The 27,132-nt window shown below is 40.6% G+C and overlaps 2 protein-coding genes across 3 annotated transcripts in view; both read right to left on the bottom strand.

Moving 5' to 3' along the window:
* Positions 1 to 27,132, bottom strand: part of MRPS6 (mitochondrial ribosomal protein S6) — a 77,123-nt gene that overhangs the window by 28,202 nt on the left and 21,789 nt on the right. The gene's annotated exons all lie outside the window — the stretch shown is intronic.
* The window catches only part of SLC5A3 (solute carrier family 5 member 3), a 35,376-nt gene continuing 22,100 nt past the window's right edge, over positions 13,857 to 27,132 (bottom strand). For both annotated transcript variants that reach the window (XM_070597208.1, XM_070597207.1), the window contains exon 2: positions 13,857 to 25,496. In XM_070597208.1, coding sequence (XP_070453309.1) covers positions 23,001 to 25,157 — 2,157 coding nt within the window. In that variant the 5' untranslated portion in view covers positions 25,158 to 25,496 and the 3' untranslated portion in view covers positions 13,857 to 23,000. The remainder of the gene's footprint in view (positions 25,497 to 27,132) is intronic.

The following is a 27,132-nucleotide window of genomic DNA, read 5'->3' as shown; positions in this document are numbered from 1 at the left end:
ACTAACTAGGTAAAAAGTCCATGGCAATCTCTCCGTATGACTGTATACAAACATATTTTTATACAGTTCTAATCGACATGGAGACTAAGTTCTTCTCGCATTTCATTAGTTCAGAGACATTTCCAAATTTCTGCAGAAGCCTCATTACTAACAGCAGGGCAATATTTCATTTCATTAAAAATGCTATTTCTTGACCTGGTATTGCATCAATTATAAGGTGGATGAATAGTCTCGCCAAAGAATGAATGGATAAGGCTTAAAAAAAAAAAAACCTGAATTGAGTCTTCTGATTAGCTATCCAAATCATAAATTTTAATTTCAGTTTTGCCTGGTTAAAAAGGAATATATCTCAATACCTCATCTTGTTTAAATTCCAACTGAAGTGTTTACAGTATAAAACACAGAGCACCCTCTTCTGAAAGTAAGAGCTTGTGAAATAAAGATTTTCTTCTGTCCAGAAAAGGGGAAGGGCTACCCAACAAGAAGGTAACTTAGAAAATATCACAACGTGTCTTCTTTGACTTTGGTACGTCAAGGTCAAATGGGAGACTGCTTGGATGGCCACAACCATTTCACTGTAATTTCAAATTACACAAAAGATTAAAAAGAAAGATGAGGAGGGGCAAAAATATTTCTTTTACGTTAGGGGAGCTAGACTTGTCCCATAAATGTTACCTCATCACTCTAAACCAGGGGTCAGCAAACCAGAGCCTGTGGGCCCAATTCTTGGACTCACTACTTGTTTTTGCAAATAAAGTTTCATGGGAACACAGACAGCTCATGCATTTATATACTGTCCACGGCTGCTTTCATGCTAAAGGCACAGCTGTAATTAAGCAGAGACTGTATGGCCCACAAAGCCTGAACTATGTACTATCTGGCCGACCTCTGCTCTACATTGGAATAGGTCGAGGGCAGCCGGCAAGGCCTTAATCCACTCATCCTAAAATGCACCACAAACAAAACCATGAGCCTGGGTCACTGCGGTGCAGACAGTGAACTCCCCATGGGACGGGTCGTCAGGCAGACACGCAGGGCACCAACCCAGCTGGAGAACATCAGCCTGGTGGATCAAGTCACCGCGGGATGCAGAAGTGATTCTACGAATCTGCACCACGCCACCCACCAAGCTCCTAATCTCCTCACCAACCCAAGTTGCCATCTTCAACTGTCCTCATTTGGTGAAACTCACAGATCTACTAAAATACAATTCTTAGACTTCAAAAAAAACAAAGTTCTGCTCGATCCAGCACAATGTTCAGTTTGTGAAAACATATGGTCTACAGGAAGCCAAGCACGTCACTGCCGTAATTCTCACTTACGAGGCCTCTGAACCATAGAATTCCAACTACTCCAAGACAGGCTGTGCGTGCTCCTTATGGACTCCCCCACCCAGTCTGAATGCAACTCCCTAAGACGCTCCTCCCATCCACCATATGTTAATGAAACACAATTTTGGCAAGGCACAGACTGGGGGGCTGAAAACGTTCACTTGAAGAAAATACAGAAAAGCAACTGAATGAATGTGAATGGAAACTAGGAAACCTGGATTCCAGTCCCAGCTCATTCACTAAGGAGTTATACAATCCTGGGTAAATTATTAAAATTTATCAATTTTAAACTTGTGTCTGTCTCCTCATGTCCTAAATTGAGGGTTCTCAGCAAATTTTCTGTCTCTACAAGCTTCGCATGAACAGCACTCATTTCTCAAAATATCCTGGGAGTATACAAAGTCTGAGCAAAGTGTCTTTGCTTTTCACCTCCTCATTCCGACATCCTTGTCACTCAAAAGTGCCCCCGCGCCCCGCGCTCTCCACGTCCTTCCCGTTACTGTTACACAGCACTGAGGCGTCTACGAAGGTTCTTTCATCACTAGAACCTACATTCAGGAGAGCAAGGACTTGGTCTGTCTTGGCTACAACTGCAGTCGCAAAGTCTGAAACAGTCTGTATTACGGAGCAGGCACTAGAAATGGCTGTCAAGGAAACGAACATAGCAATTAGGCCTCCCTAAGCGGGTCTCTTGCTTGCTTCCTCCCATTTTTTCTCGAGGAATCCTAGGTTTCCTCATATCTCTACTATGACTTGAAGCCACTTTTCATATACAACATAGCTTGCTATCAGGGTAGTGACTGTAACACAGGAGCAAAATTACAATATGACTGTTTTTCTATTTATTTCATGTAGTGCCAGAATGCTGCTGTTAACACTGATACTGTAGTTTAAAAGAATTCAGAATTCATCTAATAGACGTGAAACTAAGTATTTCATGTATTTAAAAAATATCAAGTTCAAATATATATACAAATATAAATGTTAAACTTAGATTGTTCTAATTATTTGCTGATAAGATAAAAGTACTATCCAAAACATTTACACTAAACAATACTTTAAAAAATTCATCCTAGGAGCCGCCCAGTGGCTGAGTTCCCACACTCCGCTTCAGCAGCCCAGGGTTTCCTGGTTCAGATCCCAGGCATAGACCTACACACAGCTCATCAAGCCATGCTGTGGCGGCATCCCACATACAAAATAGAGGAAGACTGGCACAGATGTTAGCTCAACAACACTCTTCCTCAAGCAAAAAGAGGAAATTGGCAATATGTTATCTCAGGGCCAATCTTCCTCATAAAAAAAATCATTCTAGACAAAATTAAATACAATTTTTGATCTTAGTATTATTAATTACTGAAAGTACTCATGTTCAAGCTACAAAAGAAGACTTAGGGAAAACCCAACAGCTAACCTCAAAGATTTGCAGGGCTACCGTGCAAAAGACAGATATGTTTTATTTTGGTTGGACCCTCAAAGTTAGTCAGGAATCAAAGGTAAAAACTACAGAGAAACAGAGCCTTGTGCATAAACAAGGACACATTTCTAAAAATTACAGCTATATGAAAGTGAAACAGGCTGCCCTGTGAAGCAGTGGCCTTCCCATCACTAGGAGAGCACAGACACAGGATGACTATTCCATTAGTCTTTGCACTGGGCAGGAGGCTGGACTCACTAACTTTTTCTAAAGCCCCTGCCAAGATTATACTATTCTGGCGCCACTCATCGTTCTGAAGGACACTCTGAAGGGCAAACGGCTTTTCAAAAAAATCGACAGTTGCATGATGGTGAGGAATACCTTGACCACTAGTAAAATTTGGTGCTGCTGCCTGGATTTATGTGACGGCACCCGCTGTCTCACCCACTCCTGCTTCTGCAATGATCCCCTGGAAGGGTCCCTGGGAAGCCCAAGTCCACATTTTGAAAAGTGCAGTTCTACACAGTCTACTGGGCAACGTCTCTACAACAAAGACAAGAGGAAAAAGATGGGAAAATAAAAGGAAAGACATCTCTACTTGCCCCCAAAATAACATCCCCATCCAGTAAGGTTATTCAAACTAAGAATTCATGGGAGTACCATACACAGCACCATTTGGCCAATGACCAATGTTTAATGTAATTAAACATATTGTCACTCCAGAAGAGAGGCTTGTCAACAAAATTATCTCCTAAATTAGACTCTCTGGGAAAATCAGTTTCAAGCCAGAGGCCCGTGGGTGCACCCAGCTATCACTACAACACCCTTACACTTGACCAGGAAATAAACAGCACACAGAATTCACAACATTTAATGGCGTGTGGCATCTACCCACATCCTACTGTTCTCACTTTACAAAGAGTTGTACAACTCCCAGGAGCAAGAAGACGTAGGGAAGGCGAAGTCAGGTCAGAAAACCATCCAAATCTGTGAAAATCTAAGTGTAAAAGCCTTTCCCATTCTTTGCTGCATCCTGCTTTTGGGGTTTATCTCCTTAAAAGTTTTTCCTTGAAATTTACATTTTCAAATAGAGAGGACATCCCTGGCAATTCTGCATTGAGATTTTCACTGCAATTTGAAACAGAAAATGTGTGAGCAACTTTCAACAGCCGAACAGGCTTCAGGGAAGTTCTGTCAGTAGCAGACCTCGGAATAACAGCACAGATAACCATCCACCTCAAACGTGTGCAGCGCCAGCCCTGCCCAGGACATCTGCGGAGCCCACCTCCGGAAACGGTCCCCCCAGAACTGCTCTATCAAATATTTTCATGACTCATGAGAACCCCTCTTGCCCCACAAGTGGTTGAATCAAGAGCTCCAGTCCTGTAGGTAATTAAGGGCTAAAAATTATTAAGCGCAGAAGCTATTTAAAAAATTCAATAAAGACAAGTCTAGAACACTAAAAAAGTAAAGATACACAAACACAGCTCGAACGTGACTATCCTTACCTACACGGACTATGTTATACTCTGTATAACTTGTAGGTAAGTGAGTAGGAGAGTTCACTTTTATGGGCTTTTTAAAAGTCAAAGATAGAAAATGCTTTTGACAACTTAACTGCTCTACTACTTTGCTCATGAATCCTATCCAATAAAAGAGATGGGAACCAATACACATCAAGTGTACGAGGCAAGTGGCAAATACTGTAATGCAGTGAAAAACTGTTTCTTTTTACAAGCCACTGTTGTGTGCTCTGAAAACACAAAAACAACTCAAATCTTTAAAGTAACGTGAGATTAAATAGTGTAGATTCACAGTGTAGACGTATCAAGTGGTCATTTAACTATGAACACTCCGGAGCCCTGAGAGATGCTGAAGTGCGTATTAAATGAACAGCCCTCGTGACTATGACATTTAATTTACACGATCACCTTTATGAGAAACAGTTATGGGGGGCCACCTAGAAATTTTTATTGGAGAACAAGTGTAAAGTAATTTTAACGTCACAAATCAGCTGTAAGAGTAGGGCTCTACATCTGTGTCTGGAAATGAGTGAGAGCAAACTGCACGACTGCATAAGCACGCCCAGCTCTGCGGGCAGCAGGAATCAGAGTGGACCTCACGAAACTGCCGTCGGGGGGCATCGAGAACAGTCCGACACCGACCCTCTTTTAAGGCTCAACCTCGCATTCATCTGGAAACGTTCCTCTCAAGAGTCTTCCTCAAGACAAGCATTTCCAAGTTGCTCACTGTGAAATTGGCCTCCAAAAGGACAGCCACAGGGATGTGACACACAGAGTCCCAGCCCTTTAGAGTCTATGATGTAGTTATGAAGACAGACACATGTAAGCAACCAATAAGAGGGAGGGTGAAACACAAGCAAGAGCAACACAAAAAACAACAATGCTACAAGAGCCGAGAAGGAGCAATGACTGCTGACTGGGGGGCTGGAGAGGGCGGACTTCAGCCAGACCCTGAGGCTGAACGCCTCTGAGAGGCGGAGACGGTGCTCTCAGAGGGGGTCTGGACTGAGAGCAGGACAGAAGGCCAGGAAGCAGGTTCTGATGGAATTCTTATTTGGGGTATAATCAATGTGGGCACTGTGTCTGGTATAGGTAGAAGCCATTGCTTTTTTCCACTCATGGCAATTTTTTGCCTAGAATATTAACATTTCAGTTTCTTCAAACACTCAGCTACACTGTTGGGAAAAATATAAACTTCCTGGAGGACAATTTGGCAATATTATATTAGTTTAAAATGTGTATACCTCCAATCCCTCAGCCACTTCTAGGAACTTACTCTACAACAACTGCCACACCCACGCACAAGGATTTAGCTATGAAAACCTCACTGCAAAGTTATTAGGACAGTGAACAAAAGGGAATACAGTTGTCCACTAATAGGAGACCGGTTCAACAAATTATTTTCATTGATTGAACAAGTATTATGCAACTATTAAAAAATGAGATGTTGGTGCCAGCCTGGTGGCCCAGTGGTTAAGTTTGCACACACTCCTTTGGAGGCCTGGGGTTTGCCAGTTCGGATCCTGGGCATGGACCTACACACCACTCATCAAGCCATACTTGTGGTGGCATCCCATATACAAGTTAGAGGAAGATCGGCACAGGTGTTAGAAGATCGGCTCAGGGCCAATCTTCCTCACCAAAACAAAACAAAAAACGGGATGTGGATCCTTATATACTGACATGAAAATATTTTAATAATAAAGGAAAAAAATCAGCATGTAGGGTAAATACGTTTTTTTCAAAAGAAAAAAAGTACTTATACACACATACATGGAAAAAAGTCCAGAGGAACATACAGTAAAATTTTACTATTTTCCCCTAGGCAGTAATATGGGAGGGGTATTCTGTTTTCTTTTTTCCACACTTTGCTTTATTATCTGTGTTTTGGTTTTGTTTTTACAATGAACCATTAAAAGGTGTTTTACAAACTTCTTTTTGGACAATTCAATTTTGTTTCGTCTTAAGAAGAATTTCTTCCTCTAAGTCTATGCCAACTGCTATCTAAATATAGATGCCATCATGTGTGAAATCTGTGTTAAAAGCCCTAAGTCTATGCCTCAAAATTGAGAACTCATTCACTGACTCTCTATCCACACAGATCCACATATTTTAATGATATAACGGTCAGAGAGGTATAGATGGCCAGCTCTCGGTAGTTACTGAAAGAGCCTTGCAAGCTGTACTTCCAGCATCAGGAGCGGTTACAACTGGCTGCTCTGCCTCTTGTGAATCGGAGGGAAAACTGGAATCCAGAAGTCAGGAGCCCAGAGATCACTGGTCCTAGAATCAGAGGAGACCAGAGATGTGACGGGACACAGTCAAGTCTGGCCCTGAGAACACAGTGGCCAATAAAACCAAGGTGATGAGAAAAGTAAGAGGAACTTTCCCATTCTACACCACGCAGCCAGGACTGAGATTCTTGAGACCTGAGAATCTAACATGAAAATGTATTCTTCGGGGTATGTGATGAAAATAAAAAGAACCCAGGGAAGAATGGAGGAAAAAAATCAGAAGCGGAGGGGTCCAATGACAGCTGAGTTCAGCAGAGATTAATCTGTGTCAATAACAAAGTGCAAATAATAAAGCAGAGAGTCACGGTTCATAATGCATGGCTGAATTTGCAAATGTAAAGGCAGTAGGATGACCAGTAGAGTAACTTTGCCTGCAAAGTAGGCAGAATGCTATTAAGTCATAAACCAGACTTGCATGAAGTGCAGTGGCTGTCCAACAGACATCTGCAGCCAGCCCACACTGAGACATCAATACCAGTACTGGTATCAAAAAGCTATAAGCAAATGTAAAGAACTAACCCAGAGAGCAAGAAGGAAGTCACGGGAACATGAGATCCAACTTTGAATTTACCAGTTGTCAATTACTTATGTGCCTAGGTTAACAGTTAATCTGTGCGGTTTTGTAATACACATATGCAGTACAAACCATAATGCAGTTTTGTACCTTAATTAATCCACTTCTTCCCAAGGTCTCAAGTCAAAAGAATATCATTAAGATGTCATCTATAGCCAAATTTCGGGGCTCCCTTGCATATGACCAAGCATTCCTTTCATGATTTGAGTAAGTCAAAGGAAAATGGCAGAATCCCCAGGGCATTCTAGAGCATGTGGCATCATCCTGGGAGCTTTAAAAGGAGATGCCTGTGTCTCACCCTCAGATATTTCCATTCCACTGACCTGGGGACTCAAAAATCTTGGGGACCAGCATTTTTTAAAGCTGGACAAAGGTGAGAACCACATTCTAGTAGGAAGCTGGCTAGCTTCTCATCACCCCACAAAGATGAATGATTCTGGCTGAAATGCAGTTTATAAAGGACTTTCAGCAATGATCTTCTCCAATTCTAATTCAAAAAACATAAAAGCTCCACTTTCCTCACAGTAATAAAGGAGCCCTCCTTGAATGTGAAATGGAGAAATGACAATCCCAAGTGACGACTACTTGTGGTTAACACTACTTTGACAGCTGGAAACAATGCCAAAATTAAGGTACCCATGCTTGCTATTCTGCGGACATTCCAAAATCCACAATCTTTTTACTGGGAGATTTCCGTTTCTATCCTCCCCATCCCCCCTCCAGATGCACTTACAGATGAATAAAAGATGGGAACCAGGGAGACTGGCAGGAGTCCTGGTTACTATGGCAGCAAGCAAATGAAATGCCAAAGCTCAGGAAACTGATAGTGAGAGCAGGAATCAGGTAGACATCATCGAGCTACGCCGGTCTTGTTGATTGCTCTCCTTCATGCACAATTCAGTTCCCTGCCTTCGCCTTGTATTTCAGCCTCTATAGAGAGTAGAAGTGGGACAGCACAGGAATGACAGGGAGACCAGAGGAGGTAAGAATCAGCAAAGGATTTTGATACTAGAGACAACAGAGTTACAAGAAAATTCTGTTTAGATCCTGTGAATCTTCGAAGTGTCAGTAGATGGGCTTTAGCAAAAGTACTAGTTAGCTGACTGCTTTAAGAGAAATTTTTTTAAATGTGCACTGACAGGATCAGAAACTTGGCCTTTGGTGAGAGAGACAGATTTGCATACCTTGCTAAATAACAGACCAAACATGTGTCCACCAACCAGGCCACTGCAGTAGTGCTTAACTTAAGTGATGGGAGGAAGGTACTTAAGGCATTGCACTACTCTGAAGAGCAGGGAAGGGAAAGGGTATAAAAAGCACAGAGGGATTAAAAGAAGAAAAACATTCTTCAAGATCCGGCTACTTCCTAGAAGTGTGCCTTCCCTCCATAATTCCACGTGTCTCTCTCTCATTCCACAGAGTCATCCCTTGGCATCTGAGGGGGGTTGGTTACAGGGCCCCCGTGGATACCAAAATCCGCAGATGCTCAAGTCGCTTAGTCAGCCCCTTAGTTGGACGTGGAGCTCACAGATTTGGAGGGCTGACGGTACATCTTGCAAGTGTAACCACTTACAAGCACATCTCCTTCCCTAACTAAGCCCCTTCAATTTGCTTCTTGCTCCTCTTTACTAGACGCTGGGGTTGCAAAGAACCTGGCACACAGGATGTGCTCCATAAATGTGTGATGACTACATAAGTTAAAGAACAAATGGAAACATGAGAGATGAAAATTGCTAACTGTACTTAATTCAACTAGAAAGGAGGAAAGGATTAAACCAAGCCATAAAATTCAAGGAGAAATAAGATCTTTGCTGCAAAGAGGAAAACAGCACCATTTCTTTTTTTCTATTTTTTTTGAAATGAGAGATGCATAATAAAGCTCCTGTTAGTCAAAAAAAAAAAAAAAAAAAGAGGCAGTCAAGCAACTAGGAATAAACACGCGAAAGATGGAAACGAAAACAAAGATACAGTCAGAGACTCACAAAGGTACCTCCAAACTTCTAAAGATTCTTGGGATGTAACCAAAAAACTTGGACGTTCTGCTATTAGAGTGTACAGGGAATATTACAAGACCCAGACCCTGAAGAGCTAAGAAAACTTGTGGAATCTGAGTCAGGCAGCCTCATGTAGAGATAACATGGTTTTACAGGGAATTTGCCATAAGGTAGGACAACGAAATCTCAAAAGAAAAGTTGGAAGGAGAGTAAAACCCAATGGAACGGCAGTCCTCATTTTATTTCTCATCCTTACAGTCTAACGTCGGCAGGGTCTACCCTGCAGTACTTGTTCAGTCTGGAGGCCACATAGAAAAGGGACAGCAATTGCCTCAAAGGTGTCCAGAAAAAAAAAAGACCAGGATGGTAAAGAGTTTGAAATTCGTGTCCTGTGCTGCACACATCAGAGAATGGAAGCGGTCTGATTTTGAGACTTAACAGGATACTTATCCTGAATATTTATCTTCAAATACTTAAAGGGAAGAAAAGATAACACTCCAGAGGCAGAACTTAGACTACTGAATGAAAGTCAGAGGTAGGGGCTGGCCCAGTGGCATAGTGGTTAAGTTCACATGCTCTGCTTCAGCTGCCCGGGGTTCGAGGGTTTGGATCCCGGGCACAGACCTACACAGTGCTCATCAAGCCATGCTGTGGTGGCGTCCCACACACAAAATAGAGGAAGACTGGCACAATCTTCCTCAAGCAAAAAGAGGAAGATTAGCAACAAACGCTAGTTCAGGACAAAAGCAAGTCAGAGGTGGATTTGAGGTCAATAAGAAAACCCTTTAAAATCAGAACTCTCTGAAAATGAAATGAACATTCTAGGAGGGGAGACTGGTATAGTTCTTGTGGGTGGTGGCTACACAGGTTTCTGCCTCAAAACTACAGTTGATTCTCATTACTTGTGGAATCTATGTATGCCAACTCACCTACCAGCTAAAATTTGCTTTCTACACCCAAATCAACATTCCCATCACTTTTAGTCATTTGCAGACAAGCGCATGCACTGAGTGGTGGAAACTTCCAGTCACTCAATACACACATTCCCAGCTAAGGTCCAACGACGTCACTCTCTGCCTTCTTGTTTCAGCTCTCCTACCACAAACAAGTGTCCTTTCACACAGTGTCATGTTCTTTGCATTTTTGTGTTCTTTGTTGGTGATTTCTCTGTTGAAAATGGCCCCTGAGTAGCGATGAAGTGCTGTCTAGTGTTCCTAAGTGCAAGAAGGAAGTGATGCACCTTACGAAGAAAAGATGTGTATTAGATAAGCTTCCTTCTGGCACGAGTTACAGTGCTGTTGGCCTTGAGCTCAATGTTTACAAATCAAAAATATATCCTAAATATGATGTCTTTAAACAGAAACACATATAAAACAAGGTTATGGACTGATCACTCAACAAAAATGTGGTGACCAGCCAGAGGCTCACAAGAACCTGACCATGTACTTCCCCAAGGGGGAATGACTTAGGGGCCATGACTCAGTATTCACCCACTCAGTGTGAGACAACTTTACAGAGACAGAACTACCACAGCCATATCCACTACACTGTACATCTGCTCATGTTTCATGGACTGAGCACGGGTGTTAAATTTCACAATAGAAAGGTCTGGATGGCTGGGATGCATGCATTGTACAGCTTCTAAGGCCCCTTCAAAATGTGAACAATCACTAATTTTGCACTCAAAGAGATGAGCAGAATTTTAAAACTCCAACTGTGCTTCTGGTCATCAACACGTTCTTTTAGCGGAGAAATGGGCAAGAGACTCTGAAATTTCAACTTTCAAATGCTAAGTGAAGAGTGGATTCCAGGACTTCCTAGTAAGTTGGAAGATTCAACACAAGTATCTAATTATGCTGTCTCCTGAAAACATATGAGAACCACTGTAAAGGGATTTTTTTTTTTAATGGACAACTCGGCAAGAATGAGGGAGAAAAGAGGGGAAAACATCAATAAAACGTTAGAAGCAAGCAAGCAGATGGAGAAAAGCAGCAATGGGGAAAACCAAGTCAACCATATTTACACTGTAGAATTCCTCAAAAGATCTGGGAGTTGGCTCCATTGGGTAACTCTGAAAGTGGGGGTGAAATGGGAGACTAAAAAATGAAGAAAGTTGGCCCAAACTTTAAAAAGTGGTTGAAGCCCTAGATGCGTGTTTGGAGGTTTATTCCCAGGATTGGATAAAGCAGAGGGAAGTCTCTGGACTGGAGGACACAGGCACAGCTCTAAGTGAGAGTATCACACTAAAAAGGGATTGAGAAAAAAATGCTCACTGAATGCTGACACCCCTGTGCTCTTTCCCCACTTAGCTTCCAAAATAATGGTCCTTTCATCCTTCAATCAAAACTCTAAGAATCTTCTTTGGGGAATGTGACCCGCTCTAAAGATACTGCAGGAGTCATCCAACAAAGAGGCAGGCCGTGAAGGCCAGACAATGAAGTCGAAAAGCTCCACCCATGCGTTCAGAGAATTTTTAGTCCACCCTATTAAATAAGCAGACGACCAACACCAGCACACATTTGCAAAACGCCTTTAACATGAAGCCAATACAAAAAGAAAAACTAGAGCGAACAAACAATGCAGGAGGAGAAAACTTCAGCATCTTCACAGATGAGAAGATACAGCATCCACGAACCAAGAACAAGAGGCTATAAAGAAGATTTGAGGAACAAAGAAGCACTTAAAAATTAAAAACCTGGGAGAGATTTAAAAGAAATTCTCTTTCAACAGAAGGGGTGGAAGACAAAGTTTAGAAATACCCCTATAAAGAGCAAAAAGAGAGATGAAAATTAAAAGACAAAAGACTCTATGAAACCAACTGGACCAGTCCAGAAGGTCTGAGAGCTGACCAAAAAGGGGTTCCAAAAAGGAGAAAACAGCAGAACTGTTTCATTATCCCAGAACTGACGGACACTGAGTTGCCAAACTGGAAGAGCCCACTGAGGGCCAGTACAATGAAAGAAAAGCTTTCATCAAGGTGCCTAATTGTGCAATTTCAGAACACAGGGGCTAGAAAAAAATGGTCTTACGCTCACAAATTTCCAAAGGAAAATACTTTCCAACCTAGAATTCTATATTCAGCCAAACTTTCCAACAAATATAAGAATAAAGACATTTTTAGACATGCAAGAACTTTTTTTAATTCTAAGGAACTGTAGGATTGAAAAAAATACGTAAATGCGTCATTATCAGATTTCTTGCTGTTGTAGAAGGGAGATGCAAACATAGAATGGAAGAAGGCTAAAAGGAAACTTCTGGTGCTGGTTGAGAATCGGAGGCATCAAGAGATGTGTACATGAATTTCCCAGCCCTGTACACTGAGAAGGACCCATAAGCGATGACGGTGTTCACTCCCCTAAGAATGAGCACACCAGTCCTGGGTCCTAAACACCATTCTCTAGCGAATGCCTGACACCCTGACTGGGGCAGGGAAGGACAAGACGAGCCCAAAACACCTTGTGCTGGAAATAAGAAAGCACTCAAAAAATGACAGAAACATGTCACAAAGGACACAAAAATTAGCCTAAAGGGTATCCCGCTAGCTAAATCTGGAAACATTTGAGCAAAATAATGACAGTAAAAATAATCCATGAGTTCAAACTGATAAATACATGTGGAAAAGTGGAAGCTCTTGATTTCAGTATAGCCAAAAAAAGTTAGAAAAATTGTTTTACATCATCATCATAACGTAGGCAAGAATTATCAACGGATGCTAAAACTAGGGGTTCAAGTTTGATGAGGAATAAGTTATTTACACAGTCTCCGACTATCTTCCCATAAATTACTTTATTACCAAAGGGAAAATCAGTAACTAGACAATGCAGAAACCTGGTTACACCACCTTAACCAAGTACGAAAGTTAACGTCAACAATAATGGGAGAACACATCACACGCCTCCAAATGGGAAGCTCTGAGGACATATTCTGGCTTATGTTGTACTCTTCCCACAAACACACAGTGTGAATCTAATGAGGAAACAGATAAATCCAAATTGAGGAGGGGCCTTCACAAAATGACTGCCTTCTAAACTTCAAAAATGTGAATACCGTGAAAGACGAAGACAAGCTGAGGAGCTGTTCCAGATTAAAGGAGACAGACATAAAAGCTAAATGTGATGGACTGGCTTCTGAACTTAAAAGAAAAGTTCCTATAAAAGGACACTATTGGAACAGCAATATTTGAATTAAAAACCTAGATTAAAATATTGTATCACTGTTATTTTCCAGATTATGATAATTACTTTGTGAGTATACGAGTGAGTGTCCTTAGGAAACATATCCCTAAGTACTTAGGGGGTAGAAGGGAATGATGTCTGCTTGAATGGTTCAGAAAAGCATGTATGATTGGGGAGAATGACAAAACAAATGTGGCAAAATGTTAACTACTAGTGAATCTGGATGACGATGATGCCTGGGTTCTTCATACTATTCTTACAACTCTCCTATAATTTGAAATTATTTCAAAATTACAAGTGAAAAAACTAAGACTATTTTGATTTACTCAATGGCTGACTGACATATAACTCAATTCTCAGTCGATACCTGTGAGTCCATGCTTACCGAGGTAAAGAAAAGAAGTCACTGATGGGGGAAACTCATTGGATCCATTCAGGAGCCAAGGGAAAAGGACCCGGGGTGTAACCTCTTCAACTCTGAGACACAGATCACTGTATATTTTTGAGGGTAGACGTGCTCATACTGAAAAAACTCAGTCACAGAAATGTAAATTTTTAATTTTATTCAAAGTTGGTACAGAAGTGCTAACATTTCCATAAAATAATTACTATACTTCAGTTACAGGACAAAATACCACAGAAAAGAATATACTTTGCAAGAAATGTAGTTCATCTTAAGTTTCCAAATACTTCTGAAGGCTAATGCAGCAGCTGGCAAAATAACACACAGTACACAAAGAACAGTGTATTGTACAGAGTCAGTAATGAAAACTGACAGCTCTTTAGCAGATCTGCTTCCTTTTTTTTTTTATTTTTTAAACAATAACACTTTTAAAAACACATTAAACCAAGATCATACATGTCTACAATTTTAAAAATCAGATTGTATACAGTAGGTTAGAATTGTCAAGTTAGAATTGTCGTGTATGGTTAACAATCCTAAATCTACAATTTCAATTGTATTCCTTTCAATATGGAAGTAACCTGGTTTATACCAAATTCTACTTTCTGCTTGCAACTAAAACATTGTACAATGAGACAGACTCGATGAGTCAAACCTTAAAAAAAAAAAAGCTATGGACAATGAAGGGTACACTGGAAATCAGTTTACAATTCAAAAAACACCAATAACTCAACAATTTCATTTATAATCACATTTGGCCTACAATGCATAACTGAGGAAATGATACATGTACACAATATACACCCCCAGTGCACAGACTGGTCTCTTACAGAAAATCTGAACAAAGCATAAAAGGCAGGACACTGGGAAAACATTTTTCAATGGAGACATCTTTTAAAAATGCATTAATACTTACATATCAAAATTACTAGATAAAAGCAGCAGTATTCTGCTGACATTTGGCTTAAAAATAAAGAAATGAATGAAGCAATTTCACAGGATATTAGAAAAGGAATTGGTTTTCTTCTTGAAGAAGACTACTATCTTTTGCACAGCAACTATTTTTGATATCCACCTTATCAAAAAAAAAGCACTGAGAAGCGTAACATAGTTCATAGGTGACTGCCAACACAGGTCTGCGCAACAGAAAACAGATGTCCAAGCAAAGAATGGATGAACCCCTGCTCTATTTCTGCACTCTGCTGGCAATCTATAAACCGAAGCAATATTGGTGGGAGAAAGCAGGGGAACAGATTCCATACCATATCTGACACTCATGTAATATGTCATTATTAAAAAAAATAAAGCTTTTGCATTTTAGCAACCCCACAGAAAAGTCCATGAGCAAGACTTGTTGATCTGTTTGCCACTCAAAAGTTAGAGATCTCACAGTGAAATTAGAAAATTCTAATTATACATATTTACACCGCTAGAACTTTCACCTAGACTAATTAAAGCAATTTCCCATGGAATTATAAATGAAAGGATATCCCACCAAAGGAATCTTCAAAAGCATTCTTTAAGTACTTACAAGCTATCTTAAATTTAAAAACAACATTTAAAGGTACGGAACACATACTACAGTCATGCACTGCAGAACGACATTTCTGTCAACCACGGACCACATATCCAACGGTGGTCCACAAGCTTAGTACCAGAGCCTAGTGTGCAGAGGCTATCCCATCTAGGTCTGTGTAAGCAACTCTGCGATGTTCACACGAGGACGTGCTTCTCAGCGCATATCCCAGTCATTCAGCGATGCATGACTGTATCCAGGACCAACAGGTTCTAACTGCTCTGCCTTATCACATATTGCTAAACCAAAGATGTTCCTCAAATCGCTCCTTTTTCCTACATTTCTGGCACTCCTCTCCCCTCACCCCCTCAAAGCCTGTGGTTTTACATTCTAAAATGCTGCTGCAGGTTCACACCCAGCTACTTTTTGCTAGAGGGGGAAATCTCTCCCTCAGAGTGTTCAGTTACCTCTTCTAAAACACACCACGTTACTCTACACCAGCTTTCATCTTCATTCCACGTATTACGAGAGCTGACCAGGTCTTTCCCTCAGAAGATAAATATACAAAATGGAGGTGAGTGGAAACAAAGGTAGTCACTTCTCTCCTGTTTTGAGAGTTGTATCTTTTAACATAGGGGCAAAATCCAGGACAAACACGTATCGGACTATTCAGATGAAGAAAGTGAGGGGTGACACAAGGGCAATGCCAAGTGGAAGAAAGCACATGATCTTCTTTCACACACACAGTCACGGACTTCATCTAATCTATTCTTGAAGCGGGTGATGGAACAAGCACGGATTCTAACGGATCCTTGAGACTCTTACAACCACTGTGCAAAGCAAAGCAGTCCACTTGGCAGATCTGTCTCAGAATCAGTTTGATGCCCAGAACAGATCAAATTCTGCTCTTTTAAAATGAAGTGCAGTCAAGCATAAGAAAAAAGAAAGATAATTTCATCTCTTACATACAAACCTACACAAAGATTAAAGACAAGGAGTATTTGCCCTGGAGAGTGTGAAATTTCTCCATGTTTTTAGGGTACTATATTCATGGGAAGTAAAATTTTATAAAAATTTAAGATTTAAAAAAAAAAACAACTCCAATGGCTCTACAGCTTAAAGCAGAAGTCTGTCAAACTGTTCCACACCCCCAGAAGTCTGTCCCCGTTCCTTCAGTTCCAGATCACAGGAAGAGCCCACAGACCCCATCTGAGCCAGTGACCCCCAAATTTAACCACAGCATTCTTGACATTTGTATTCTCTCCCTCCACCAAAGGAGCACAACTTACTCAGATTACTACACTGAATCGCTTACCACTTAAGATCCATAACTTGGACATCTCACCATCTAGGGCTTTCGTGGTCCTCATCCTAACAGCTCCCGAGCCAAACACCCGGTGGGCTTTAGGACTGGCACTTGTGGGCTACTGAGAGTACCGTTAGTCTTGTGCTTTCTACACGTGGAGATACACACACGTGTGAACAGGATTTTGTGCTTTCTATGGACCTTTACTTTAAGCTCTTTCCCTACCATGGAATGTGAACTGCTGTCACATACTTGCTCTTAGATATGCCTACGAAATGTACACTGGAAAAACCATAAAGTTAAATATACTCACAGAATTAATAAGTAACCTTATATTTTTAATTAAGGATATAAAAGAAACAAATACAGATGAATAAATAACATTTAAGCTGCAACATGAATTAGAGCTACTTACTTTCCTGGAACCTAAATAAAGGCTGCATATAAAGTATGTAAATATAAATGTATTTTTTCTATTTCCTTCACTAGTTGTAACAAACTTTAAAAAGAGGAATTGTAACAAATTAGAATTCTCAATCAAGAAAGGGAAAGGTATAAACTAGCAGAGTCAATATTGGCAACCAGAAGGCACTAATCAAAACACATAAACCTCAGGAGCTATTATATTATGGAACACCCTATACATTAGCCTTTGCCAATTTGAGATTTCAATAATAGCCTAATTTCAGTTTCCAACTATTAGAACAAAAAGTGAGTTACTAAGGAATACTTTACTTATGGAAGTCTGGGTATCCCGATAAAGTGAAAAATGATCTAGACCGGTTTGTCTAGAGGCAATAAAAAAGGTAAACACTCCTTATTCAGGAATACTAGGGTACAAGGTGAATTTACCAAGTTAAATCTAAGTCTCCACTAAGGCTGTGGTTATCTACTGTCAACTTGTGCTGTTGCCGAAATCACTGCAATAGGTATTTCCCTCACTGACAGAGTTCACTGCAGCTTACAGTGTCTTGACCTGCGGGTGGGGCTTCATCGCCAGGGGCAACAATCACTGCATAGTGCTTTTTTTCCAAGGAGAGCAAAGCCACGGCTCCTGCACTGAGGAGAATCTGAGACCACTGTGCTTTGTCTTGACTTGCTCTTCAGCTGCTTGTTCATTCTAGCATCCCTCTCTTCAAACATGCCATCCATCCAGGTAAGCAAATCAAACTTAAAAGTTGTTACGTAAAGGAAGGTCACTGGTTTAAGTCTACAGCCTCAGATAACGGTCCTCTCCTAAAAAGTAAAGGATGTGATCAGTAATGATACAGAAACATCAAACCTTTTTTGTCTATTTCTGAGTAAAAGACTATATGCCAATGGTTACCGGCTGTTAGGTACCAGATAAACGGGCTGCTTAACCCAAAACAAAAAACTAAATCCTATCTTTTATAAAGGATTTGAGATGGAAACAAAAACATAAATTACATCAATTCTCACAACATTCCTTTAAAGGTGAATCAGTAGTTTAAAGGCTTACTCCCAGCACTGGAGAGAGAAGTTTGGGGGAAAAAAACATTTCTGAGACTATGGGAATAACGGTGCGGGACTCAGCGCTGGCAAAGCCTACTAATTATTTTGAACCTTAGCTAAATTCTGCTGTAGAAGTCAAACCAGCTGAAGACCTCATCTTCCAACAGAGGGGAGGGGCGGACAAAAAGCACACCAAGTTAAGAGAATTAATGGAGAAAACGGGGTTTGCAGCCCTGAGGTAAGTCAACCAAGTCCAACCACGTGTAGTAATCCAAAGACGACTTCTTACGTGATCCAACTTCACACCTAACCAGTACAAAAGGGTTTCTCTATACGCCAACTGACCAGTTCCAATGTCTTCCTTTAACTACTGCATGAACAGGGCTTTTTGGCATTAAAACAAACTCCATTTCTCTGCACTGTCATACCACCATTTTAAAGAAAGCTGCATGAATTTTAACTACTGCTGCCTCCCTAATTTTTGAGAAAATACTGATTATTATTAGTGAATGCACAGGCTGAGAAAATTATTCTTGAGAATTAAGTTTAAGCTAATAGAAATTTAGTATATTTTAAAATAACTGTATTTAATTGTGTGGATCCAAGTCTTCAAAACTGGAGCAAAGCAGCACTTTTGCCACGAATGGCAGTAAGCCTGAAAGGGAATTAAGCTGACAAAAGGTCAAAACAGGAATTTCCTAAGTGCTGAAAGAATTGGTGAAGAGTTAAAGCAATGAGAGGAAAGACAAATAAAGGGGAAGACCAGTCTCTCTGAGCGGTAGGTGGGTCTACACACAAATAGGAACACAGCCTACCTGTGAAGGCTACTGAGGCTAACGTCAACGCTGAAATGACTTAAGCAATTTAACGCCTGGCTAATCAGGAATCTGACAAATCCTCAAGCTTAAAAGTATTTTTTCTACTAAAGTATCACTATCAAATATCATTCATTTAATCTCAAATATGTTAATAAACTCCTATTTCACAATAATTGACAAGAAACCAGGGTTTAACAGGCTGGATCTCATTCATTGGTACCTAATCTATGTGGGGAGGGATGTACACCACCTGACAGCCAAGATGCCTCAAGTTCTAGAATTCAATGAACATGATTCTATGTCTGCACATCTTAAGCTAATGTGTATCCTTCACTAACTTAAGTCTGTACCACCCAGGTACTCCCCAGCATTTTAATAGTTGTTCTAACTTCTTAGGAAAACCTTGTCCTGGCAAGTCTCTGAAGTCACATAATTTAACAGAAACGGTCTTTACACATCTCTCAACCCAAACCTGGAGAACAGGGAGGTGTCACTACGAGATACCCATGTGCTCCTTTCCAGCCATTATACCTCAGGTGAAAATGACACAGGAAAAGTATAAGGAAAGCAAGTAAGCTGTATACTGTCAAGTGCCAACACTGACGGGTCTAACCTTTTAACAGCTAATACAGCCAGTTTATAGTGCAGTAAAGAACGAGAAGAACCCACAGACTACATTAAACGCTATTCAAAGAAAGGGGAAGAGCCACGCACCCAGTATAGGAGAGAAAGGAATGGACTGAGAAATGCAGATGCTTAAAAGACTTTAATCACCCTGGACAAGATTTTTCAACCACACCCCCATAGGCGCTTAGCCTCAGGTTAGAGAACTGAATGACAACCTTCCCACCCAATTCTTAAAACGTGAAGTTTCACAGAGCCATGGGTCTCTGCCAATTACTTGAGGTGCCATCCCTAAAAGCTATGCCTATGTGACCCTGGTCAGCCTCTTTGTGCAAAAAGACAATGGATCCTTTGAGCCACGTGAAAAGGAAGCCTTGAGAGATCAGATCTGCTGAATTAAGGCCAAAGGACACAGCACCATTGTCACTGCTTGATGCTTCTCTGACCTAAGGGTAAGAGTGATAAACTCACCAGGAAAGAATGGCTGGGGAAAAAGACTGGCTCAGCTGTTTCAAAAGCTGCTTACTATCTTGGGGTGGCAGGACAAATTAGAGGTCCCACAAAGGAGCCAATAATGAATTGGCATACCACAGTAATAACCTCTTCTCATCAGATCTTGAGACTAAGACTGTCTGAAAGTTCAAAAGTTTAAGAACTAGGGATACCATTAACAGCAGATAGGACAGTATTTGTCTCCACCTTTGAAGACAAGTGTCCTCACTTCTTTCTGACTCTTAGCTAACTATTTTAGTCAATATCACTTGATCAATTCTGAACGTCAGTCTAAGCCAATATAAAAATACATACATGTTAATGTCCAGACATCAGTGTCACCACTTAGGACCCATTTAAAGTATGAACGTTTTGCTAGCTTAAAACAGACCACGTATCATTCCAAGAACAATCTAATGAAATACAGACTGAAGAATGGTCTGCTGAAATGAAGCTGCAATCAGCAATTCACATACTTATTCAAGCACATTATCTATTACTGGGAAGCAATAAGAAGGGCAAGCTTCAGGGACTTCAGTCTAAATAAAGTGATGTTTATACTGGCAAGAATAAACAATCCTAATGGATAAGCTAAAGTCATTCCTTATTTACAGACGCTAATACTCTAAACTTGACCTACTGCTATGTACACACAGACAGACACAAGATGATGTATTTTATGTATTGTACTACACCGACAACAGAGAGAAGGTAGGGGGACCCTAATACTCCAAACTGTTAGGACTCAACATTAAATAAAGAGGAAAAAATCCACATAAACACCACCTATTCATTAATGCTGTAAATAGAAGGGTTAAGAAGGCTGCCCAGCCAGTATGTCAGTCCTCACTGCTGAGTTACACAGCAATGTGTTCAGAGTCAAAGAAAATTTTAATTCCTACAACTTAATGCCAATTTGAAAAATCTAAGATCCTATTATTTCCCTAAATACCAAATGGCTGTCTCGAAGAACGTCATTTCCTTTGAGAAAAGAGGACAAACCATGAACCCAGATTTAGACACCTGGTTTTCTGTTCTTCCCAACAGACTGTAACCTTGGACATGTCACAGCCTCAGCCTCCACACAAGAAAAGGATGGTCCCTATTTATTTGGCCCCCATTTATAAACCCTAAGAATGAAATTGAGAAAAAAATTCTACAAGGCACTCTAAGCTCTCAGAAATCATGCTATTCATACATGAATTATTTTTTCATCAACAGACTCAGTCCATCAGAAAGCCCCCTGGAGATGGGAAGACATTATGCTACCTGATAATTTCTAAAATCAACTTTGGACTAATCAAGTCCATCATAATGAACTAGTTTACAGAATACAAAAAATTTAAAGTCATTAGGACTGAGTTTTGATTCAAAATCTATAAAAGTATCTAAAAAAGTAATAATTTTCCCTAAAGAATATAAGCTTAATAAAATCATGCAATTTAAAAAGTATCAGAGATTACAGGAAAGTCAAACAAAGTAGATACACAATTAGTTTCCTTCATCTGTCATGGAGGAAAAAGGACAGTGTTGAGTACACACAGACACAGAACTACATAATCTGCAAGAGCTTTAACATCTTTCGTAACCTGTCCTCACAAAGGGGAATTACAGTCTGTGAAAAACAGATTCCCATCCATGAAAGTTGCAACTGGGTACCGAGCCATGTCAAGATAGAAGGTCCTACAACTATACAAGTCCCGTAATATCCATGAGACACACCATTAAATCCAGAAGCTGTTGTTCATGGCACCTCTTGAACATGCTATCCATTCTACAGAAAAACTAAAGTGACAATCTACCAATGGCAAAGCATGCACTCTTCAGTTTTCTGTTACTGATAACCAGTTTGCAATCGAACATCCTCATGCTCTAAGTCACCGTAACTTTCTAAACGGAAATGTAGACGACATGTACAGATGGCAAGTCTTTTGAAAAAAAGTAAATCAGGAAAAAAAAATTACCAAGGATACAATGTGATTTCAGAATTAAATTTTCCCTCTGAAAACTCAAGCTCAAAATATGATCTAATCAAGTAGGGCAACCCAACACAAAGGCAGTGTCAATTTTTCTTCAAAGTTCTGAACATATCTTCCAAGTGGATCCACTTGGGAGGGCATCTGGCTAATAAAGAATGTTACCAAACGACAAGAACAAAGCTAGAGAACTAGCGGAGTATGAGTAACCAGCTGTTCAGCTTACAGTGATTGAACACTGCTTGGCGGCTGCCAATTCCCAAACTAGAAAAACAATCTTAATTTTGGTCAATAAATTTGGGGATCATCAGCAATGTTTACTTCATTTTCTCCCCGATAATCAATTTAAAAATACAATCATGACATATAACTTTATAAAGACAGACCTGGTGATCACTTGAGTATGGTTCACTTAAACATCAAAGAAGGAGAAAAAGAAATGGAATAAATTTTCCCAAAACTCCATATATTGGTGGTTCAAGAATAGCTACAGGAAAACATTCTTCTTCCTTTCTTTTGGTAATCAGAATCCAAATACTCATGCTAATGGCAAACTAACTAACAAACTAACTTGTCCCGAAACAAGTACCCCACAAGCACATCAGTCAGATTTTCGGTACATGATTGATTATACAATGTCTACAAATTCAGGTTTTTTAATGGTGGTAGGGATTACAGAGACAGAGGAAAAAACTTTTAAATGCGCAAGTCTTCCACTCCAGGTTAAGGAGGTCTAACCGAGATGTGGCAGTGCACACAGTATACCTTATCGTCATATCTTAGCATATATTCTGCCCTAAGTGTGCTATGAGAATAATTGGTCTCTCCTTACTTTGGTATGGAAAATTTTAAACCACATTTGCACAATTCAATCTGTTAAACAAGTTTTACTTCATTTAGGTTGAAAATTTACTTTCATCCATCTCTGGGAAAATAAAGTCTTGCAAATAGATGATTTTCTGCTAAGTAAAATTTGGCTAAAACCTACAGCGTAAACAATGCCTGAGAGATGCAACAGTTACATAAGTTTTTTTTCAAAGACCAGTATTTTCTTAAGTTAATGTCTCATCATATCCTTAAAAGTTCACAAGGAGAAATAAACAAACATGAAAATTCCAAGTGAACACACAGCAACAAGTCCAATATTTAGTATTAGTTTAACTTGCGGAGGCTCTTCCAGCATCTGTAAACAAACAGCCTCCTCCTCCATCAGGTCTCTGAGACTCCTCTTGCTGAGGCTCTTACTTTTAAAGCCACAGAACCAATCTATGAACTTCCAGTACCGGCTTCCATCCTCTGTTTCTTTCTTTCTCTCTTTCTCACCCATGAGAGCTGCTTGCCCATTGGAATAAGCATCTACTGGTGTTTCTGCTTCTGAATGACCTAAGGAAGCCACTGGGTTGCCCTCCTCTCTGCAGGTCACCAACAGATTAACATCTTCCGGCTGAAGGCCCTTAATGCTATCTTCAGATTTCCCATTGGGAATGATGTGGTTGATGGACTCACTATTCTCACTGCATCTCAGAATGCTCTTCTCTTGCATCTTGTACGGTTCGTCTTTTGGGGAGCAGCTCTCCTTCACCACCACGCTCTTCTTAGACCAAAAGGTGGTGGTACGAATCTGTTCCTTCGTGGGAGGTGGCGTGAGAAGGCTAACAATTACAGTAATGAGTCCTGTGACCCAAAACAATGCTGTGGCCACATACATGTAATGGATGTCTTTGATGAAGCCTGGCCTGTTATCAGGTTGGTCACATTCTGGGGCACGGTAGGCAAAGGCTAGTGTCAAACGGACTGCTCCAAGAATAAAGCCGGCCATTCCACCATAGAAAGCCCCTTGTTCATTGCAGCGCTTCCAGAAAATGGACAGAAGGAACAGGGCCGCAACCGGGGGCGTCAGGTAATCTGCTACCTCCTGAATGTAAAGGTACATCTGGCCTCCTTGCATCTCCACGATGATTGGCACCCATGCAATGCTGATCACCACCATAAAAGCCACAAATATCCTCCCCACAATCATGAGTTCCCGGGAGCTTGCACTCTTGCGGATGAGTTTGTATACATCGAGGGTGAATATGGTACTGGCACTGTTAAAGATAGAGTCCAAGTCACTCATCAGAGCCGCAATCATCACTGCCATCATTAAGCCCCGGAGGCCCACGGGAACCAGCTTCATCACCAGGCGTGGGTAAGCAATATTAGAGCACCCAGCTCTGCTTCCACACACTTGCATGCAGTGCTCTGGGTTGATGCAAGCTATATCATCAGCAAACAGTATCCTGGAAATCATTCCTGGGACAACTATGATAAACATTGGTAGAAGCTTTAAGAAGCCAGCCATAAGAGTAGAGCCTTTGGCATGAGCAATGTTTTTAGCCGCTAGGACCCTCTGCACGATGACTTGGTCAGCACACCAGTACCATACTGAAGCTGGGGTCTGCCCAAGAACGAATCCAGGCCAAGGAACATCTTCATCTGTTGGATTCCGCAACATTTTCAGTGCATCTGTCTTAGGGTGGACATTACAAGAATTTGTGTTGGAAAGGTTGTATGTCAACAAGATGGAAGTGACATTGGGTGAGGCCAACATGTACCTTCTCTTAACTTCCTCAAACCCGCCAATCTCCATCATGCTAATAATCATAAGCGTGAGTGCCCCAACGATCATGAGTAGAGCCTGTAGAGTGTCTGTGTAGATCACTGCAACAAGGCCTCCGGTGACAGTCAGCAAAGCAGTCATGCCAATGAGCAGGATAACAGACACATAAAGGTTCCAACCCAAAGACTCTTGGATAAAGAGGGCACCTGAATACAAATCCACTGAGAGCTTGGTGAAGATATAGAGAATCAGAGACAAGGCTGCAAAATAGACCTGAATCCTATGGCCACCAAATCGCTTGGACAAGTATTCAGGCATGGTGTATACCCCTGACCGGATGTAAATCGGGATGAACACCCATCCCAGAAGTTGCAAAAGCAGTAAGGCATTGAATTCCCATGCGCCCACTGCAAATCCACTTGCAGCTCCAGATCCTGCCAGCCCAATGAAGTGCTCACTCCCAATATTGCTCACAAACAGAGAGGCACCAATCGCTACCCAGGTCATAGAGCGCCCCGCCAGGAAGTATCCACTCACGGTGCTTCTATTAGATTTCCACATGGCAAAAAAACCAATGCACATGACCAGGATAAAATACAGGGCCACTATGGCAATGTCTGCTGTCTCCAGTACAGCCCTCATTTTGGTAACTTTGAGAATAAAAGTGTCCAACGACAGAAGTGTCCGACTTTTTATTTACACATTAGTAACCCCAGCCAAGTCTGTAAACCATACGTGAACTGGACTACACAGAGCAACAAAGCAGGTCAAAGTCTTTGTCCTTTGGTTTGCTGTCTTGATGGTGGTGGTTGTGATAAACTTTGAAGGAGACAGTTTAAATTTTCCTCCGCTTCTTAATTGGGATTGAGAACTTAGCTCGTACTCTTAATCCACTCTCCACAAGACCATCAGCATTTACTCAGGTGCTGGAGGAGAAATTCTGAGTTGCAGCTAAGTCTAGTGAAGCCTACTGTACCAACCCTGCAAGGCAGCAAAGACAAAAGACAAAGATTGAATTAGAGGAGGGTCTCACCAAGTGATGAGGAAACTTTCAGTCTAGCAAAACGGCGCAACAAGACATTCTTTATAAAAAGGAAAAAACTTTTAAAATACACTTCGGTTCCACGGGAAAGAGCAGTCTATACTATCACATCTGATAAAGTCAGTGAGAACATTCATCATTTTGAACTGAGAACAAAAATTCATCAAGCTCATAACTAACTGGCCTAAATTCTCTAGCAACTAGGAACTGCCTACGATGACACTGCCCTTTCTTCTCTTATTGTGGTAGTTTCAGATCGGAACAGGTACCAAGATCTTAAGCACCTAGGGGGCAGGAGTGGGGAGAGGGGCGGGAGGACGCTAATTATTCATAATAAGGGCACCAACGAATCTTCAAATACTACGAATCCTAAGAGTAATGCACTTTATAGTGAGTTAGGGTCCTGGATGGAACACACAAGTGGTGTTTACTAGGTGTTATCATCTACCCCCCGCCCCGAACACAAAACCAAATATCATCGCTTAGTCTGTGCAAATCTATTGTTATAAAGTTTTCCTAAATTCGTACTACAAGTGTCCATCTATGCTAGTTATCATACAGTAACCTAGAAATTGTGAGATGACTCCTGCCCTAAAGGGAAATAAGACATTCCACACAAAAAAACTAGGAACATACAACTTACAAAACCACCCTAAAATTTTATTCTTTTCATTAGCTAGAAGGAAGACATTGGAAGAAAAAAAAAATTCAAAAAGGTAATTTGCTTCCCTTCCTTTTCATGAGGCAATTATTTCCAAGAGAATCTCTCAGAGGATAAAGGCATTGACTCAGGTTTGATTTTACTGAATATTTTTTCCTTTTAATGCTTTCTTGTTGAAGGGTTTAGAAAGCAAGGAGAGAAGGGAGAAGGAGAAAAGTTTTCTGAAAGACTGAAAAATAATTTGATTATTGTATCTTCCAAACCTCAACAAAACAGACATTTCACAACCATTAGATAATAAATTATCTTCAATAAGTCAATCAGATATTTTTCAGTCCTAGTTGAAGAAAATTGTTCTGCACAACAGATATTTAAATTTACCTAAAATCGAGTTTATGAATTTGATGGTTTTTTCCTGGAAAAGAGAAATTCTGAATCTTCAAAGTCAATTATAATTGTAGCTGAAAGATCAATCCGTAATACACTTTGTCATTCAACCTAATGCCTTGCACACATTAACTTCTAGAGTGATTTCTCCTTTTGTGATAAGGCAAACTCAGAGTGAAGTCTATGCTTGACAATGCAGATACTTTTTGATGAATCCAGGCATTTTCCTTTAAAATTCAGTAGCAAACTTAAGTCCTACAAATGACACTAAAGAGACTTCTTTTCAAAACTGTTCGAAATACACCACAGTACTAAAAACTAAAAAACACACCTCTCACTGGCAAAGGAAGGAGCTGGAAAACCTGCCTACAGATAACCGCCCTACAGAATTAGGTTATTGGGTCTAATTCATAAAGCTGCCTAGATAGAAACATCTTCACCCCATCACTATGTCTTTTGTTCAGTATAAAACACTACAATAATTATACTAAGAAAACTGAGTAAAATCCTTCCTCCTAAAAGCCAGT

Source organism: Equus przewalskii, chromosome 27, assembly GCF_037783145.1.
Source record: "Equus przewalskii isolate Varuska chromosome 27, EquPr2, whole genome shotgun sequence".
Lineage (NCBI taxonomy): Eukaryota > Metazoa > Chordata > Mammalia > Perissodactyla > Equidae > Equus > Equus przewalskii.
Note: the sequence above shows the minus strand (reverse complement) of the source record. Positions and strands in the feature narration are given on the sequence as shown.